This window comes from Carcharodon carcharias, chromosome 11 (genome assembly GCF_017639515.1).
Source record: "Carcharodon carcharias isolate sCarCar2 chromosome 11, sCarCar2.pri, whole genome shotgun sequence".
NCBI classification, from domain to species: domain Eukaryota; kingdom Metazoa; phylum Chordata; class Chondrichthyes; order Lamniformes; family Lamnidae; genus Carcharodon; species Carcharodon carcharias.
Window position 1 is genome coordinate 30,382,182 of NC_054477.1, and position 18,348 is coordinate 30,400,529.

At 41.5% G+C, this 18,348-nt stretch overlaps 1 protein-coding gene across 2 annotated transcripts in view; it reads left to right on the plus strand.

Moving 5' to 3' along the window:
• Positions 1-18,348, plus strand: part of LOC121283828 (mitochondrial uncoupling protein 2-like) — a 52,427-nt gene that overhangs the window by 22,520 nt on the left and 11,559 nt on the right. The window contains exons 1-5 of one of the 2 annotated variants that reach the window (XM_041198601.1): positions 1,345-1,499; positions 1,896-2,057; positions 14,357-14,581; positions 15,368-15,575; positions 17,269-17,466. In XM_041198601.1, the coding sequence (XP_041054535.1) occupies positions 14,456-14,581; positions 15,368-15,575; positions 17,269-17,466 (532 nt within the window). In that variant the 5' untranslated portion in view covers positions 1,345-1,499; positions 1,896-2,057; positions 14,357-14,455. Of the gene's footprint in view, positions 1-1,344; positions 1,500-1,895; positions 2,058-14,356; positions 14,582-15,367; positions 15,576-17,268; positions 17,467-18,348 lie in introns of those variants that run through there. The other variant, XM_041198602.1, reaches the window with a different exon arrangement.

Sequence of the window (18,348 nt, forward strand, 5' to 3'; positions counted from 1 at the left end):
CCTTTCAGACTGAATATTGAGTTCAACAACTTTAGATCATGAACTCCAGCTTCCATCCCCACCCCCTTTCCGATCCCCCCCCTTTTCCAATAATTTATATATATTTTTCATTTCCCACTTATTTCCATTATTTTTAAATGTATTTCCATCCATTGTTTTATCTCTACCTTTTAGCTTATTTCGATCCCTTCCCCCCACCCCACCCCCACTAGGGCTATCTGTCCCTTGCTCATCCTGTTTTCTATCCTTAATGTCACCATTAGCACATTTCTTAGCTAATATCACGACCGTCAACACCTCGTTGTCCTTTTGTCCATGACATCTTTTGGCAATCTATCACTGGCCCTCTCCAGCTCTACCTGTCCCAACCCCCTTAAGCCAACTTATATTTCACCTCTTTTCTATTTTTCATTAGTTCTGTTGAAGAGTCATGCGGACTCGAAACGTTAACTGTGTTCCTCTCCGCAGATGCTGTCAGACCTGCTGAGTTTTTCCAGTTATTTTTGCTTTTGTTATGGATTTCCAGCATCCACAGTTTTTTTGCTTCCACCCGCTCCCCCTCCCTTTTTCCACCTCAACCCCCCCTCCCTTCCGCCCCAACCCCCCCTCCCTTCCGCCCCAACCCCCCCTCCCTTCCACCCCAACCCCCCCTCCCTTCCACCCCAACCCCCCCTCCCTTCCACCCCTTCCCCACCCTTCTCTCAGCCCCTCCCCCACCCTTCTCCCACCCCCTCGCCCACACTTCTCCCACCCCCTCCCCCTCCCACCCCTCTGCCTCACCCCTCTTCCTTCCCCTCCCCCCTCTTCCCCCCCCCCTTCCCCCCCTCCCCTCTTCCCCACCCATCTTCCCTCCCCCACCCATCTTCCACCCCCTCCCCTCTTCCCCCCATCTTCCCTCCCCCACCCCTACCCATCTTCCCTCCCCCACCCCTACCCATCTTCCATCCCCTCCCCTCTTTCATCCCCTCCCCTCTTCCATCCCCTCCCCTCTTCCTCCCACTCTTCTTGCAGCCCCCTTCCCCTCCCCCCTTCCACCCCCTCCCCGTCCCCGTCCCCGTCCCCGATTTCTGATGTTACTCTGAAGTCAAACATTTGCATCGACACAATAGACAAACGTTTGTTTTGTAATAGGGTATGATGAGACACTGGCAAACAAAAATGAAAAGGCGCAACTCAAAAATACAATCTTTGCTACCGAGATTGGGAGTGGGGGAGGGGGGAGGGATAAAAATTGTCCTTTTTTATTTGTTAGTGCGCCTTGCCCAGTGCGCGCTATGCTCCATGTGCGAGAGAGATGCAGGGTGGCGAGCTCCACCCCTGTTGCCGCACGTCAGTGAGGGTGGCTCTGACGCTGTCTATTTAAGGTGTTGGAGACGGCAGCCCAGTGTCGAGAACCGGGTTAGGGCCACGTTACAGCTGGAGAGAACATCCTGATTCTGCACACAGCGGCGAGCAAATACATTGTTACCTCGTAGGAAAAGGATTCACTTAGTTATCAGGTATAAATTTAGGCAGCTGGGAATTTCAAACATTTTTTTCAACTGCTTAAAGACTTTGTGATTTTTTTTTTAAAGAATGGCTGGTAAGGCGACTCCTGTCTGGTGTAGTTATATTCGCGTTTTTTTAAAAAAAAACATGTTTGACAAGCTCTAGTTAAATTGAAACCAAAATATATGGGATTATATTTTGCAGTAATTTCTTTTTAAAACGTGTCCATTAGAGCTTTCGAAACAAGTTGAATTTTAACAGATTGGGTATTTATTTAACTGGGCATTGTCTTTAGTTCATACATGGATTGTTGAAGTGAGACGCTGGTATTTAACGATAGCCAGCCTGTCCTGTGTTACACCGAGTAACGGCAGTGGGCTTAACTGTTTTATCCTCTCTTGTTTCAGAACCTGTATTATGATCATTCGGCGTTTCATTTCTGGACTTTCTATGGAACAGCGGCAGAGCCAATGCTTAGTTAAGAAGAACTTCAACGAGCGGGATACTTTTAGAGAATCCTGGTCGTCCCTCCCCTGTTAACTGCCCTGGCACACTGAATCTGACAACAGGTACTTCCAGGCCACTTACTGTCTCCACAAAGGGGTTCCAGCCTTTGTTTAATTGCTGTTTAGCGTTTAGAACATTTCGTGTGTGAAACTGTAGGTATATCAATCACGAGGTGGGTCCCTCGTCACTCCTGGTTGAGTTTCATTGAGTTGCTGCTCTGACTCATTTTAGTCTGTTTCCCTCCTACAGGTCTTGAGGGGCCGCAGGTATTGCCTAAGCTCTTTTGACAGTTGGAACAAAATGTGCGGATAGATAGCGTTTTTTTTTAACAGAATGTCTTCCGAGATTTAAGATTATTAGAAACGCACCAACGGGATGCTGTGGCCATAGATGGAAATTTGCTGTGTAATCCAACCAAGAGTCTCAGCATCATTGTATTCAAGTGTCATTTGAATGACCCTGAACGTTAGCCCTTCACTAACCTCCCATTCCACGCAGGTAACAAATATTCTTCATTGCTCCCTGACACCAGGCCTGAATGACTTTTTAAAAAATCTGAGTTGCACATAAGTCCCATTCGCTTAGAGTTGTGTTTAGTTTGAAATTGTGCTCTGGATCCTTGGGGGAAGCTATTTTAGTGGTCATAATACTGGACCCGTCCTGAGTTGGAATCTAACATTCTAACAATGGCAAATGTAAGTGTCTGCTGTGTCTCAGCAACACTCTCTTCCCATGTACTCAGATTTCAGGTTCAAGTTCTACTCCAGGACCTGAGGGCGACACTCTTGTGCAGTTCTGAGAGAGTGCTGGGGTGCTGTGTTTTGGAAGAGACGTTTGCCTGCTCATGTGGATGTAAAAGATTCCATAGCACACTTTTGAAGAAGGGCCGAGGGGTTATCCCTGGTTTTATGGTTAATATTTATCCCTCCAGCAATATCACAAATAAAACAAGATTGTCTAGCCATCACCATTGCTGTTTGTGGTACCTTGCTGTGCACAAATGGGTTGTTGTGTTTCCTAATTTGCAATAGTGACGCCACTTCAAAAGTACTTCATTGGCTGTATATTGCTTTGGGATGTCATAAGAACATAAGAAATAGAAACAGAAATATACCATTCGGCCCCTCGAGCCTGCTCTGCCGTTCAATAAGATCATGGCTGATCCACTTGTTGTGATTTCCACATTACCATCTACCCCCGATAACCTTTGATTCTTGTTAGGCAAGGGAATCAATTTACCTCTGCTGTAAAAAAATATTCAGTGACCCCACTTCCACCACCTTCTGAGGCAGAGAGTTCCAAAGTTGCATAGCCCTCAAAGAAAAAATTTTTTCCTCATCTCTGTTCTAAAAGGGTGATACTTAATCTTAAAACAATGCCCCCTAGCTCTGGACTCATCAAGGGGAAACATCCTTTTGATGTCCACCTTCTCAAGGCTGTTCAGCATCTTGTATATTTCAATCAAATCACCCCTCACTCTTCTTAACTCCAGTGGAAACAAGCCCAGTCTGTCCATCCTTTCCTCATAAGACAATCCACTCATTCTAGGTATCAGTCTAGTCAACCTCCTTTGAACCGTCTCCAATGCATTCAAATCCTTCCTTAAATAAGGAGACCAAAACTGCACATAGTATTTCAGGTGCAGTCTCACCAATGTCGTGGCAGATGCTACATAAATGAGTCTTCTTTTCCCCCCCAAATTTATCATTGTCTAGTGCCATGCCGAGCAGCATAAGCGGCTATGGCCTTCCAAACTTTCCAATCATAGCAACAGACGATAGAAACGGGAGTAGGCCATTCCGCTTGTCGAGCCAGCTCTGCCATTCGATTAGATCATGGCTGATCATCTACCTCAATGCCACTTCCCTGCATCAACCTTGCTGGAGTTCTGGTTAAGCCAGTCTTTAATATTGTACGGTCCGGATCCACCTGCAGTTCATAGTCATCTGTACCAAGTGAGGAGTTGACTCACGTGCCAATGCCATTCACGCTGTTAGCTTGATAAGAATAGTCTGTACTGTCCATATTTGACTAGGGTAAAGGGAAACATGAGCTGGTTTCTCGTGGTTACGAAACTCCTTCAATAAATCTCGTATCAAAAGTGAAAAATGCTGCAACTACTCAGCAGGCCAGGCAGCACCTAGGGAGAGAAAATCAGTTAACATTTCAGGTCACTTCAGAACTGGAAAAGGTTAGAGATGTAACAGGATTTTAGACAAGTTAGGGGGAGGGGACGAAAGAATCTAAGAGAAGGTTGGTGATAATGTGAGAGACGGATGTGATTCAATGCCAAAAGAATGGTTGATGCAAGGCTAAAGGGGGTGATAATGGGACACGTAAGGAAACAAGGTGGCAGAACAAATACCAACACCTTGCTGTCTGAAGGGAGTACAAAATGGATACTGCAGTTATGATTCAAACTGTTGAGCTCAATTCAAAAGTCCAGAAGGTTATAAAGTGCCTGAGGTGCTGGTCCTCAGCCTCTACAAAGCTTCAGTGAGATTAAGGTCTGCTTTGGAGAATTAAAATGGCAAGCGACTGAAGCACAGCATAATTACAGACTGAACAGGGAGGTGTTCAGCAAAGCAGCCACCCCAGCGTGGTAATTTCCCATGTAGAGAAGACTGCATAGTGAGCAGCAAATAACAGTATACTATATTAAAAGAAATACAAGTAAATTGCTGAGATTGTTTGGGACCCTGGGTGCTGGGAAGGGAGGTAGTGAAAAGGGCAGGTGTTGCCTCTCCTGGGAAGGGGGCTCCGTATTGGGGGTGATGGAAGGGTTGCAGAAGGAACATTCCTTTGGCAGGTGGGGAGGGGAAGATATGTTTAGTGGCATCTTGCTTGGGGCAGAGATAGCTGAGGATGAGATGTTACATGCTGAAGGTGAGAATATGGAGAACACCACGTGATTCAGAAAGGAATTGGTGAAGAAGTTCAGGAAATGGGAGAGACGTGGTTCAGGGTCAAACACAATGGAGTGGAATCCTCAGTTGAAGACCTATCAGCCTGCTCTGCCTCCTATATTTGAACCTCCATAAACTTGAGGCTGTCCAAAATCTTGCTACACATGTCCTAGCTTATGCAAAACCTGTTCACTCATCGCCCCTGCTAACTAACATTGGCTCCTGGTTAAGCAATGCCTTGATTTTTTAAAACATTTTCACCCTTGTTTTGAAATCTCTCCATGGTTGCTTCCCCCCCCCCCCCATCTTTAATTTCCTCCAGCCCCACAAAATCTAAATTTCTAAAATCTAATTATGATCTTTTAAGCACCTCTGATTTTAATCACTCCACCATTGGTAGTCATGAATTCAGCTGCCAAGGCTTTAAGATCTAGAATTCCCTCTCTACCCCTCTTTCCTCCTTTTTAAGATGCTTATTAAAACCTATCCCGTTGACCAAGCTTTTGGTCATTTTAAAATCTCCTTTTTTGGCTTGGTGTCAAATGTTGTGTAATGCTCTTGTGGAATGTTTTGGGACATTTTGTTGTGTCAAATGTGCTATATAAAGTTGTTGTTTGCAGCTTTGTTGTGGAAAGTGAAATCATTACAACAGGTGCAATGGGGAAGCTGAGAATGGAGTAGCTGCCTTTCAGGAACCTGGGTAGGAAGAAGTGTAATCAAGGTAGCTGAGGGAATCATTTGACTTATAGCTACTAAACTTGGTAACTCGTAGGCCCACAGGGAAACATTATGGGGGAAAAAATGGCCACATAATGACTTGCATTGTTGTTTAAAACTTGGCCACAACAGGAACTGTATTGTTGTAAACAACTAACTGCTTTTTAGGGAAGTGAACTTGACACTGCTATCTGCCCTGTGATTGACAGACTGCTAGTACCATCTGAAGTGGTCCAGCTAGCTACTTGGTTGTAAATACAATAAATTAAGAAATGGGCAATAAGTGTTGTCTTACCAATATTGCCCACATATTGAGGAAAATAAATTAAAATGACTATGGAAGCCAGAGCTGTGTGGAAAAATAAATAAATAGATTTAAAAGCAGCTGAATTTTGGAAAATTTGAAGTTCCTGTCAAGACGAACACTAATGGACTCCCAAAGCTGAATTTGCAGCAGTCAGTTAATGTCACTGCTGTCAGTACTTGTAGTTTTGCCCTTAAGTTTGGTTCAACTGGGCTTGCCATGTAGCCTGACTTGAATTACGACGAAGGAAATCAAAATGCTGTTGAATTTTGTTGAAACATAAAGGTTTTTTTGGGGGGTAGGGGGGGTTGCTGCTTTTTATTTTTCCTGCTGTTGAAATGGCTTCTCCGTGCTCTTTCTCTAGTTTCTCTCCTATCTCCCTTCATGTCCTCTCTAGGCTCTGTGTGTCTGTGTGCATCATTGTAATGTATCAATGGAGCAAAGGGATAGTGGCTGCTTGATCATATTTCTACCTTGATTTAACATAGCATTATCTTCCTGATGTTTTTGGTGCGTGCAACAATCATGCAATTTACAGAATATTTTTCTGAAACCCAGCCCTGGCTATAGTTACAAGATCGGCTGTTTTATTAATAGGAAATTGCTACCTTGAAGTGCCCATGGCTTTTTTTTCCACACTGGATTTTAGCATACAAACAAAGTATTGAATGTCCTGTTTTGCAAGAGATTTTATCATGGCCTCAAGTTGTTTTGTTTCTTTTATCTACTGCTATAAATGTTCTATGACAAAGTGGAGGCAGTTATTTGTCTTGCTGTATTGGTTTCACAGTGAAGCAGATGTTACTTGTGTTTCAGTCCAGCCCTAGCAACAGAATCAACCAATTATATTCCAGTCCTTCCATTATTCATCATCCTTTTCTGTCCCTGAGGCAATCGGATCCTGTTTATTGCAGTATCTGGTGGTGGTAGATTACCTTTTTATCTTCTTCACGCCTGCAATTTTGAGGCCTTGAATGTGGTTTAGAACTAACGAGAACAAACATGTTTTTCTTGTTGAGAAACACAAGTGGGAACCGGAAACAAAGACATTTTGGCAATATACAGCAGGTCAATCAATAGCTGCAGTGTAACACTGCAGCTAGAGCCCTCTTCAGCTCTGGGAACTGAGGCATAAGCGTTTTTATAGGAAAGTACATTTTCAAATAAATCAAAAGAACAGGCAAACAGCCAAGATGCTGACAAACTCGTCTTATTTTGGGGCAAGGTAGTGTAGGGGGGAATGGGACAGTGCTGGTTTGGGGAATCAAAAACCTAGGATTCTGCAGACTCTGGTCTCAATTGAAATGGTTGGAAACGAGATAAGTGGATGAGCCCACTAGGGCTATCTGTACCTTTTTTTTATTATCACATTCCTTAGATAATATCACCAGCTTCAACACCTCTGTCCTTTTGGTTATCTCCTCCTATCATTGGCCCTCTATCCAGCTCTACTTGTCCCAACACCACCACCCCCTCCCGCCACCTCTTTTCTATTTTTCCTTAGTTCTGTTGGACTCGAAACGTTAACTGTGTTCCTCTCCGCAGATGCTGCCAGACCTGCTGAGTTTTTCCAAGTATTTTTGTTTTTGAAGTGGATGGGCTAGTCTTGCAGAAGAACAACAGGTTCAATATCCTTTCTTTTCTCCCCCAGTAGAACTTTGTGTAGATGAAAGGTCTAGATCAAAACAACAAACCATTGCATATCTTCCTGTAAAGCTTAAGATATAGATTAAGGCCTGAAGTTACAAAATTCAATATTCAAACTGAAGACTGCAAAATACCCTGGAGAAAGATGAGTTCATGTTCTTGAACAAAAACAAAATAGCTGGAAAAACTCAGCAGGTCTGACAGCATCTGTGGTGAGGAAGACAGAGTTAACATTTTGAGTCCGAATAACTCTTCAGCAGAACTAACTCATCAGAAACTGGCTCATGTACTTGAAGGTTGGTTGCAGTGCTGTGTTGGGGGCCAAAAATGGAGAAGCCCGAGTGACAATGGGAGGTGGAGTTTGAATGGCAAGCCACAGCGGGGTCATGGTTATGGCTTGTACTTGCTTTCCTTCTTTTCCCACCGGTTTCTGCATTTGATCAGTTATCTTCTGCCATATCTGTCCCTACCCATTCTGCCATCACTCTTCTGTCTGCAATGATGAACCCATGCTCCCTGCAGCATGCAACTTTGTAAATCCCCCTTGCCAAGAGTGTTTCTGATCTGGTTTCTGTATTTTTGGTCTCCCAAGTTGTGCCACCAAGTGCAATACATGTTTCACAAACTGTATCTCTTTTACTTTGCCTTTGTCTGATTGTTACTTACTTGTCCTTTTGGTCTATAATACCCTTCTTTTCCTTCACTAACAATTGATATAAAAAGATAGTTTCAATTTCCTGCTTCCCTTTTAAGCAGGAAACTGGTCACTTGACTCACTATCTTTTTGTGATTGGAGTATGTGTTAATTTCTACCTTCCCAATTTTCCAATTCTACTTACTGAAAAAACTGGCTCATTTAGGGGAACAGATCCACAGACATTAGTCATCTCCAAAAATTCACCTGTAACCGTTGTTCTTGCATGCTTCTTCATTAAGAGTGTTGGCAAACTATTCAACTGTGGAGGTATTTGTAGTGGGTGCTGCCTTTTTAACCAAGGTCCACATTCCACTTCTTGACCAGGGTCTCAACAGTGTACTAGAGGACTGTGGTACTACCTGACCAATTGGTTTTTAACTGCCATACCCTTCTGGCCAATTATTGCAGGCCAACTATTCCTCAGGTTAATTTTGCACAGAGGAGAAGTTAACTGAGGAGAACTTCTCTATCTGGTACTGATGTAGATCAAATACTGGAACAATATAAAAGTGGATACTATAGCTCTTAATAATAGATCCATATCATGTGTTCTAATCAGAAATTTTGCAATTCAGTACACAGTATCCTATAGCTTGTTATCACACTGAGAACAATGCCTTGGTTGTGTTTTGACAGGCCATCTATTGCTCACTCACGAGGACTTGCCTGGCTTTGCATGTAAACATTTTTGCTACAAAACAGATTCCTCGTGAAACGCAGATTAATGAACAAAGGGAAAGCTTTGTTAATGATGTGCTTACACCAGGTCTTGAGCAGCTGGTAGCAAATCCAAAGTCAATTTTCTGCATTTGTTAGGGCTGGTAGCTGGGAAACTTCTTTAAACCGAATGGTCCTAGTTACTGACATTAGCAAATGACACCAGTAGCGCAGGGCCTGTGTGCTGGAAGCAGTGGGGGAAATTAGCCCAGTTCTCATGCAATATTTGACAATGGCTATAAAGGAATATTTTTAAAAACAAAAAAACTGCAGATGCTGGAAATCCAAAACAAAATCCAAGTTCTGTCGAAGGGTCATGAGGACTCGAAACGTCAACTCTTTTCTTCTCCGCCGATGCTGCCAGACCTGCTGAGTTTTTCCAGGAATATTTTTACTTCACCTTTTTAACTGGAAACTCGAAATGAAATGGCCATCTGTTGGAGGTTAGTTAATGAAATCTAACATCCTGCACTGAACTAAATACTGTAGGTAACAGTCCTCTGAACCTTACTGGAAATGCATCTCTGATAAGTCAGCATCCATGGAGGGAGCAGATAAGTTTTTAATTTGGAGTGAAAACCCTTCTTTCAAACTGAAATATGAAGGAGACCGACATATTTGATGCAATTTTTAAAAAAGGAAAATAAACAAAGAGCACTCAAACCCAGAAAACAATTTGTTGACCAGGTCTAACAGATTGCCTCAGCCAAATAATGAACAGAATTATCGAAAAGAAATGGCTAAGGAACTGGGTGGACTGAGAAAATAGGGAGAAAAGAGGAAGAAAAGTGTGGAATTAAGATCAGTTTGAGACTGGTAGTTGTAAGAGGAGGTGTGGGGTTGATTAGGGACCCAAAAAAAATCAAGATGTGGAGGAAGAGGGTGTGGTTGACATGCTAAATGAATATTTTACATCTGTCTTTTAACAAGGAAACTGATGCTGCCAAAGTCATGGTGAAAGAGGAAGTAATTACGGTACTGGTTAGGCTAAAATTGTTAAGGAGGATGTATTAGGCTGGCTGTACTTCTATTTAGTTAATAAATCACCAGGACCAGATGGGATTCCTCCCAAGAATGCTGAAGGAAGAAAAGGGTGGCCGTTTGAGGAGGTTCTGGCCATAATCTTCCAATACAGAGGACTGGAGCATAGCAAATGTTGCACCTTTCTTCAAAAGATCTAAAGATAAACCCAGCAACTAAAGACCCTTGGTGATGGGAAAAATTTTAGTGGAATATTTAAGACAACATCAATAGTCACTCAAACAAATGTGGATTAATTAAAGAAGGCCAACATGGATTTGTTAAAGGCAAATGTTTAACTGACTTGATTTGAGCTTTTTGAGGCAACAGTGTTGATGAGGGAAATGCAGTTGATGAGGTGTACATAAGCTTCCAAAAGGCATTTGATAAAATGCCACACAACAGGCTTGTCAGCAGAGTTGAAGCCTCTGGAATAAAAGGGTCAGTGGCAGTATGGTTCCAAATCGACTGAGTGACACAAGAGAGTAGTGGTGAACAATCGTTTATCGGAGGACCGTATACAGTCAGGTTCCCCAGGGGTCCGTACTACAACTCCTGCCTTTCTTGATCCATGTTAATGACCTTGACCTGAATGTACAGAACAATTTCAAAATTTGCGGATTATTAAATTAACTAAATTCAAAAAATGCAAATGGTATCCTGCCCTCCTCCTGAAGCTAATGTGAGCGTTGGCCCTCCTACATTGATTCAAGTACTCCCTTCTCCCCCCGGCCCCTCCCATAAACAATATGCAAATCTCACTACTTGGAAAAACGTTTAGGTCTTCACATGCACAAACTAGTAAAATCTGCTCTCTTTTTAATTTTGTCTGTTCTTTGCCCCTTTCCTTCACTTCCTGTTTGGGTGTTGGTGAGCAGTCTCATTACACTACGCTATATGGATACATCTCCCCAGTTATGCTGGACTTCAGAAGTGCATCGAAGGAACTTAGACACCCCGTGATATACTGTGTCAGCAAAGGAGTTGGTTCCTTTTCTGCAGTTATGTTTTGTGTGTGTTTGACCAATAACCAAAGTTTCCGGCATGTCACCCATTACATCAACTTGACTAACCCATTACTTCAGCTAAATTACAGTCAGCAGTCTGTGGCAGGTCTGAAAATGAGCCTGGTAACCATGTAAATCGCTTGTTTTAAAGGGAAGTGCCTTATATCTCTTGGGCGTTATGACCACAAAGGAAACTGACAAAAAGAGTCAGCAGATGCTAAATTAAATTTGGTTACTGTTTTAAAAATTATAATGTGGGAGAAATGTAACTATAAATTAATGGTATTTAATGTTTAAAATTCCCGCATACCCTTTTGAAAATGAAAATCAGAAATCCTTGGTGTCAACCTGGCACTCCCCAGTTATTATAGTCCTTGCACTTGTTTTTCTCTCTCCTCTTCCTCCCTGATGACGAGGATGACGTGATTTCAGTATTGGCAAACCAGATTATCCTACTTTCTTCATATCAGCTAAATCCGAGCCCAAGTTTAGTACCTGCACAAACCAGTTGTACAAAATTTTATGTCACTGCATATCCCTTGTTAGTCAAGGTATACTACTTGTTTTTGTGCACACCTTGGTGGGGGAGGGAGATTTAACACTCTCTTGTAGCGAAGAGACCCTTTGACCTTCTATATGAAAGTCAAATACAGGATATCTACCTCGTTGTTATTCCAATGCAGCACAGAAGAAACATTTCCACAACTTGTTTTCTAATTTATTTTCCCCACCACCATTAACTGAAATATCTTCAAGTTGTTGAAAAGATGGCTTTTTTTTAATTCAGTCACGGGATGTGGATGTCACTGGCTAGACTAGCATTTATTGTCCATCTCTAATTGCCCTTGTTCAGAGGACATTTAAGAGTCAATCACATTGCTTTAGGTCTGGAATCACACGCAGGCCAGACCAGGTAAGGACAGCAGATTTCCTTGCCTAAAGGACATTTTTATGACAATTAGCAGTGGATTCGTGGTCATCATCAGACTTTTAATTCCAGATTTTCATTGAATTCAGATTTGAACATCTGCCGTGGCAGGATTCAAACCCTGGTCCCCAGAGCATTACCCTGGTCTCTGGATTACTAGCCCAGTGACAATACCACTATGCCACTTCTTGATGTGAATGGTTGCTGGTTTTTCAGACTGAAGTCAGGTATTCAATGCTGTTGCCCAGGGTTCAATAACAGGACCATTTCTGTTTTCAATGATGCATTAATGACTTGGGCTTGGGAGTGGACTGCATGGGTTTTGAAATTTGGGGATGATATGAAACTTGGAAGTGTAGTAAACAATGAGAAAGATGGGAATAGACTTCTAGAGGGAATAGACAGGCTGGTGGGATGGATGTGTATTTGACAGATGACGTACACAGAAAAGTGTGAGGCGATGCATTTTAATAGACAATACAAGTTAAATGATACAATTTCAAGGGGTTGCAAGAACAGAGAGACCTGGGATTGTTTGTGTACAAATCTTTGACAGTGGTAGGGTAGCTTAAAAAAGCAGTTAAAACCTACGAGATTCTGGGCTTTATAAATAGTCAAAGACAAAAGCCAGCAAGTGTGATTAAACCTAACATCAAAGTAGCAGTTTGACCCTAGCAGGAACATTGTCTAATTCTAGGCATGGTACTTCAGAAAGGATGTGAAGGCTTTGGAGGAGAGATTTACTAGAATATTTTCAGGGGTGAGGGTTATATGGATAGACTGGAGAAACTGGAGGAGTTCTGCCTGGAGCAGAGAGAATTTATGATCCTCCTTCTTAAGGTACCATACACCAAAAGAGCATTGGCAACCATGGATTTCCATTGGATTGGTCAATGATTGTGTTTGGCAAAGTACTTCAGTGGTTTGCAGTTGTCTTCTGCAGCATGGCTAACCAGGAAACTTTCCCGCTCTTAGTGCCTGCCATCAGGCCCGTTGGAAAGATTTACAGGCTGATGATCAACCTGTTTAGCAACATTATGAACGCCCCTTCCCTGGTCATCAAGTCCTGAAGTGGGACTTGAACCCAGAACTTCTGTAGTAGGGATGCTACCACTGCACCACAAGACTTCCATGACTTGCGTGAAGTCATAAACCAGTAAATAAAGAGAAACCAGTTTCCAAAGCATGTAGGTTTCATAACTAAGGGATACACATTTGAAGTGATTTGCAAAAGAACTGGAGGCAACATGAGGAAAAACTTTATACAACAATGAGTGGTTAGCATTTGGCCAGCACTACCTGATGGCTGTGCTGGAAATGGATTCAATAGTACCTTTCAAAAGGGATTTGGATAAATGCAAGAAGTTACAGGAATATGGGGAAATAGCCAGGGAGTACAACCTGCTGGATTGCTCTTTGAAAGAGCTGGTGCATAGATTGGGCTAATTGGCTTCCTTCTATGCTGCACTATTCTACGATGATGAATGTTTGTTGCAGCCACCAACACTAAACATAATTAACTTAAAGTTAATTGACAGTAATTCTGATTTAAAATGCTGATGGCGTCCTAGCAACTCCATGGTCTTAACTTTACAGCCTATTTTTGCAAAGTTGCTTTGCTCAAAATTTTGCTAATTCATTAAAAATTATTTTAAAATTTCTCAATTTTAAACATCTGGATTGTTAGAATTCTTTGAACAGAAATGACCTTTTGAACAAAAATGACTTGACGGAACCAGAGTAGCATGTATACTTGCCAACTGAGATCAATATGTCAAAGGCAAAAATGAATTTTCAAAAAAGTTTCCTAATGAAGAAACTTCTAAAAATTGCAATCTTATTTTCTAAAAAATAATCTTGAAGGAAAATCATACACATGGGCATACACACACACTGTGGTTAACTTGGAATTCAGAGTTGGAGCTTCAGTTGCTGGGACTGTCAAGAGCAGGGTTCAAAACTTGCACTTTTTGGCTCAGAGACTTGCTCTTAACGCAACTACAATGTAAATGCAGGATACCAGCATGATTGGAAAAAGTATTTCTTTCCTGTTTCAACTTGGCTGCCAGTCTTCATCTTGTGTATCTCTGTATATGCCAGAAATGGATGAGTTAGACCATAAGACTCTAAGAGGTTACAAATCTTTCCCAGCACCTCCAACAGAAGAGAATAAGTTTGTCTAGAGTTGACTTACACGCTGCAACAATTTGTATTTCTGTTTATACCAGAAGTGGTGCAATACAGACATTTAATCACAATTCTTTCTAATATTCAGCTTAAACCAAAGTCATCAAACAGCAATTCCTTTGACCCGAGCTGAGGAATTAATTTTAGCCTTATCTCTCCTATCATTGCTTACCTATCTGATAGGTAATTACAAAGTGTAAAAACTAAATTATTGCTTTTTTTTTCCCACAGGCTCGGGCAGAGTCCATTTGTCTTGTTGATCACTAGATTGCAATCCTGCAAGACACAGCAGGACTTTTCTCATCTTTGCTAATCGTAACTTTGCTGAAAATGGTTGGATTTAAACCCACAGACGTTCCTCCAACGGCCACAGTGAAATTTATTGGTGCTGGAACAGCTGCTTGCATAGCTGACCTGTTCACCTTCCCTTTGGACACTGCTAAAGTCAGATTACAGGTAAGATTCCCAGCAATGTCGTAGTACATATGAGCATGTCGCTTGGGCCAGCATAGACATTGGCATACCAACTGATTTGGTCTGATACATTGTTGTGAATTCTTTGCTTTCAACCTTCACAGTAACATTTTCACTAAGTTTTACTAACTTGGTTTTCAAATGTGCCAAAAGTACTGAACGCTTCTTGGCAATATTTGCTAGATTGACAAGTTCTCATTGTCTTTAAACACACGTGGGATTTATTTTGTCCAGATTAAGGAAGAGCAATTTTATCACTAGTTCTTTGCACTAACATTGCTAAAACCATTATCTCAGCCTCAAATTCTACCATCACAAGGGACCCAGTATTAGCAGTATAAATGTGGAGAGCTAACACAGGACGCCGGACACCTGTTCTCCCATAAGCTGAACTAAACAAATGCTGTGTAAAAATGCCTTCTAACTTGCCCACATGTTAGCAAATAGCTCAAAATTGTCATTCTAGTAACTGCCAATCTTGTCCTGGCTTGGTGTTTAGTGCTTGTGCTACATTGCCCACTTTGGCTTCTTATCAACATTAAGAAATAGCAAATGATGAAACTTTCTGCTCCTCAAATCTCCTACTTATAATATTTCTATATATGTAATTTTTTTTACAAATAACAGTTTACAAGTCCCAAGCTGGAATTACCCTGTGATGACCAAGTGCTGGATCTGGGATGCCTAAGTATTAGACTAGTCTACATGTGAGTTGGGCTGAGCCCAAATCACATAAGTGCCTGTTCATCCGATTTTTGTCCTGCACAGATTCAAGGAGAATTCAAGTCTGCTGCAGAAGTGGCCACCATAAAGTATAAAGGTGTCTTTGGCACCATGGCTACAATGGTCAAGACTGAGGGACCGAGAAGTCTCTACAGTGGTCTGGTAGCTGGTCTCCAACGTCAGATGAGCTTCGCTTCGGTGCGCATTGGACTTTATGATTCTGTGAAACAGTTCTATACCAAAGGATCTGAACGTAAGTACAGCTTGTAATTAACTAGCAAAATGTCATGTCTTGGTCTGTTTATGCCATTAATGATGGTTAGAACAAAGGATGCTTGACTCCCCAGATAGGGCTGTTTTTTTGTGGATGCTTTTCAATCCAACTTAATTTCTTGACTATGCCACTAGATGCAGGATGAGGCTATTAATTTGATTTGAAGAAAAATCACAGACACATTTGTGATTGTAAGGTTCTATTAGTCTGGGGAAAGACTAGTTACTGAGCAGTGTACAATTTTTTTTACCAATTTAGATTGCACAAAACTGATAATTTTAGTTTTTATATTAATGCCAGGTACTTGTGCTTTGCCAATTTTCTTGAAGCATTGTACTTGCATGACTGGCACCACCCAGTGGAAACCTCACCTGATTTTCAATATCTGGTCACTCAAAAGACCTTGTTTTAAACACAAAAACAGGCCTGAGAAGCTAAACTTCGTGAATCTGTTTGATTTATCTTGTTTGCTGACGCTGAAGAGCTAGGTGGAATGTAAGCTGTGGGGAGGACACTGAGGGACTGCAAAGAGAGATAGACAGGTTAAGTGATTGGGCAACTTAATGCTAGTTGGAATATAACATTGGGAGATGAGGTTTGTTTGTGCAAATAGAAAAGCGGAACATTTTTTAAAAGGTATGAAACTTGTTGATGTTCAGAGAGATTTGGATGTGCTTGTGGATCTAAGTTAGCATGCAGGTACAGCAAGCAATTAGGAAGGCAAATGGTATGTTGGCCTTTAATGCAAGGGGATTGGCGTACTATAATAAAGAAGTCTTGCTAGAGTTGTTCAGGGCTTTGGTGAGACCACACCTGGAATACTATGCAACATTGCTCTCCATATTTAAGGAAGGATCTACTGGCATTGGAGGCAGTTCAGCAAAGGTTCACTTGATTGGTTCCTGGGATGAGGGGATAATGATGAGAGTCTGAGTAAATTGGGCCTATACTCTCTGCAGTTTAGAAGAATGAGGGGTGGTCTCATTGAAACATACAAGATTCTGAAGGTGCTTGACAGCGTTGACAAGAGATTTCCCCCCAACCCCTGACTGGCAAATCTAAAATATGGAGGTATAGCCCTAGGGTAAGGGGTTGATCATTTAGGACTAAGATGAGAAATTATTTATTCAGAGGATTTTGAATCTTTGGAATTCTCTACCCCAGAGGGTTTTGGACATTCTATCATTGAAAATATTTTAAGGCTGGGATAGACAGATTTTTGATTTCTTGAAATGGAGGGATATGGGGAGTGTGTGGGGAAAATGGAGTTGAAGTCCAAAATCGGCCATGAACATATTGAATGGTGGAACAGGCTCAACTGGCCACATGGTTTACTTTTTGCTCCTATCTGTTGTGTTCTTGTGGTTCAGCAGAGACCAGCAGTGGCAACACTCCACTGACACCAACATGAAGCAGCGTTTTGTCAGTCAGTAATTGGAAATACCAATCAAATAACAGTTAACTCTGGGTACTTGAAGTTAGATATGAGAATTTAAAAAGATAAAGAAACTTTTTGGTATCTCCAATTGGTCTACGTGTGTTTAGCATGACAAATTTGTCGTACTCCTCTGTTTTGATTAATTTTTCATTTCAAGGAAGTTCCTAACCACTTTTTTTGGTTTAAAAAATAATTTGTATCACCAACTTTTCATAAGTGGTTGAATTCTTTTAGATGTTGGTGTTGGCAGCCGCCTACTTGCTGGTTGCACCACAGGAGCCATGGCTGTGGCCTTTGCCCAACCAACTGATGTGGTGAAAGTAAGGTTTCAAGCACAAGCAAATATGTCTAGTCCAAACAGAAGATATAATGGCACCATTGAAGCCTACAAAACCATCGCCAAGGAAGAAGGTATTCGAGGGTTATGGAAAGGTATGTATTTTGCAGGTTCTCATTATGTTTGGAGTGGTATATTGTAATAGCTGATACTTTAACTTTCTGTTAACTGACAGGCTGTCGATGACTTCTTCCAGCTGTCTTCAAGGATGTCACGAAAATATAATTTTCATAATATTATTGTGATTTATTGTAAAAGTAGGCTAATACTGGAATTTAGATAGTTTTTGCGTATGGAGGGGATTTAGTTGAATTAGAGACAGTTGGTCTGGAGGTTTTGACTCTTCAAAAGAAGCTAGGTTTGAAATGCCAAATACATAAACATGGATAAGGTCTTACAATGTAAGGTGAGGAGAATTTGCATTTTTAGATAAATCAGGGCAGTTTGAATGTCAGAGATGGTAGGATGTTTACACCTAGCCAGAGAAGCTAGGCCAAGCAGTGTGTTTATTTTTCCCAAAGATTACTGACAATATTAGCACCATGGAAAGATTTACATGATGAGAAAGGTAAAGTTCCAAAGGCATATGGGAATAATGGAATTTACATATTAAAAATTTATACATGTATAAGGGAGAATGAGGCTGTGTGTCAGGGAAGGCTTTGTAAGATCTCTCAAGTGTGAGAAGCCTCCAATATTTGTGCATTAAGCCTGCTGTCTACAGAAACTAAAGCTGGGAAAAGCCACTTTGAATTCTACTGTCCAGGGTATTGTGTTGACTTGCCTGGGCCTGCTTAAAATCTTTCTTTTTAATTGTTGCCTTAATGGGGGTGTAATTGGAAGCCCAATTTAATTAGGGGTTTTAGGAGTTATTAAACTAATTTGTAGACCTGTGTGCATTAAATCTTTTTTTTTTGCTAATAAATATTTAATTTTGTTTTTTAAATTAAAAAAAAATCTCAAGTCTATCTTGGTGG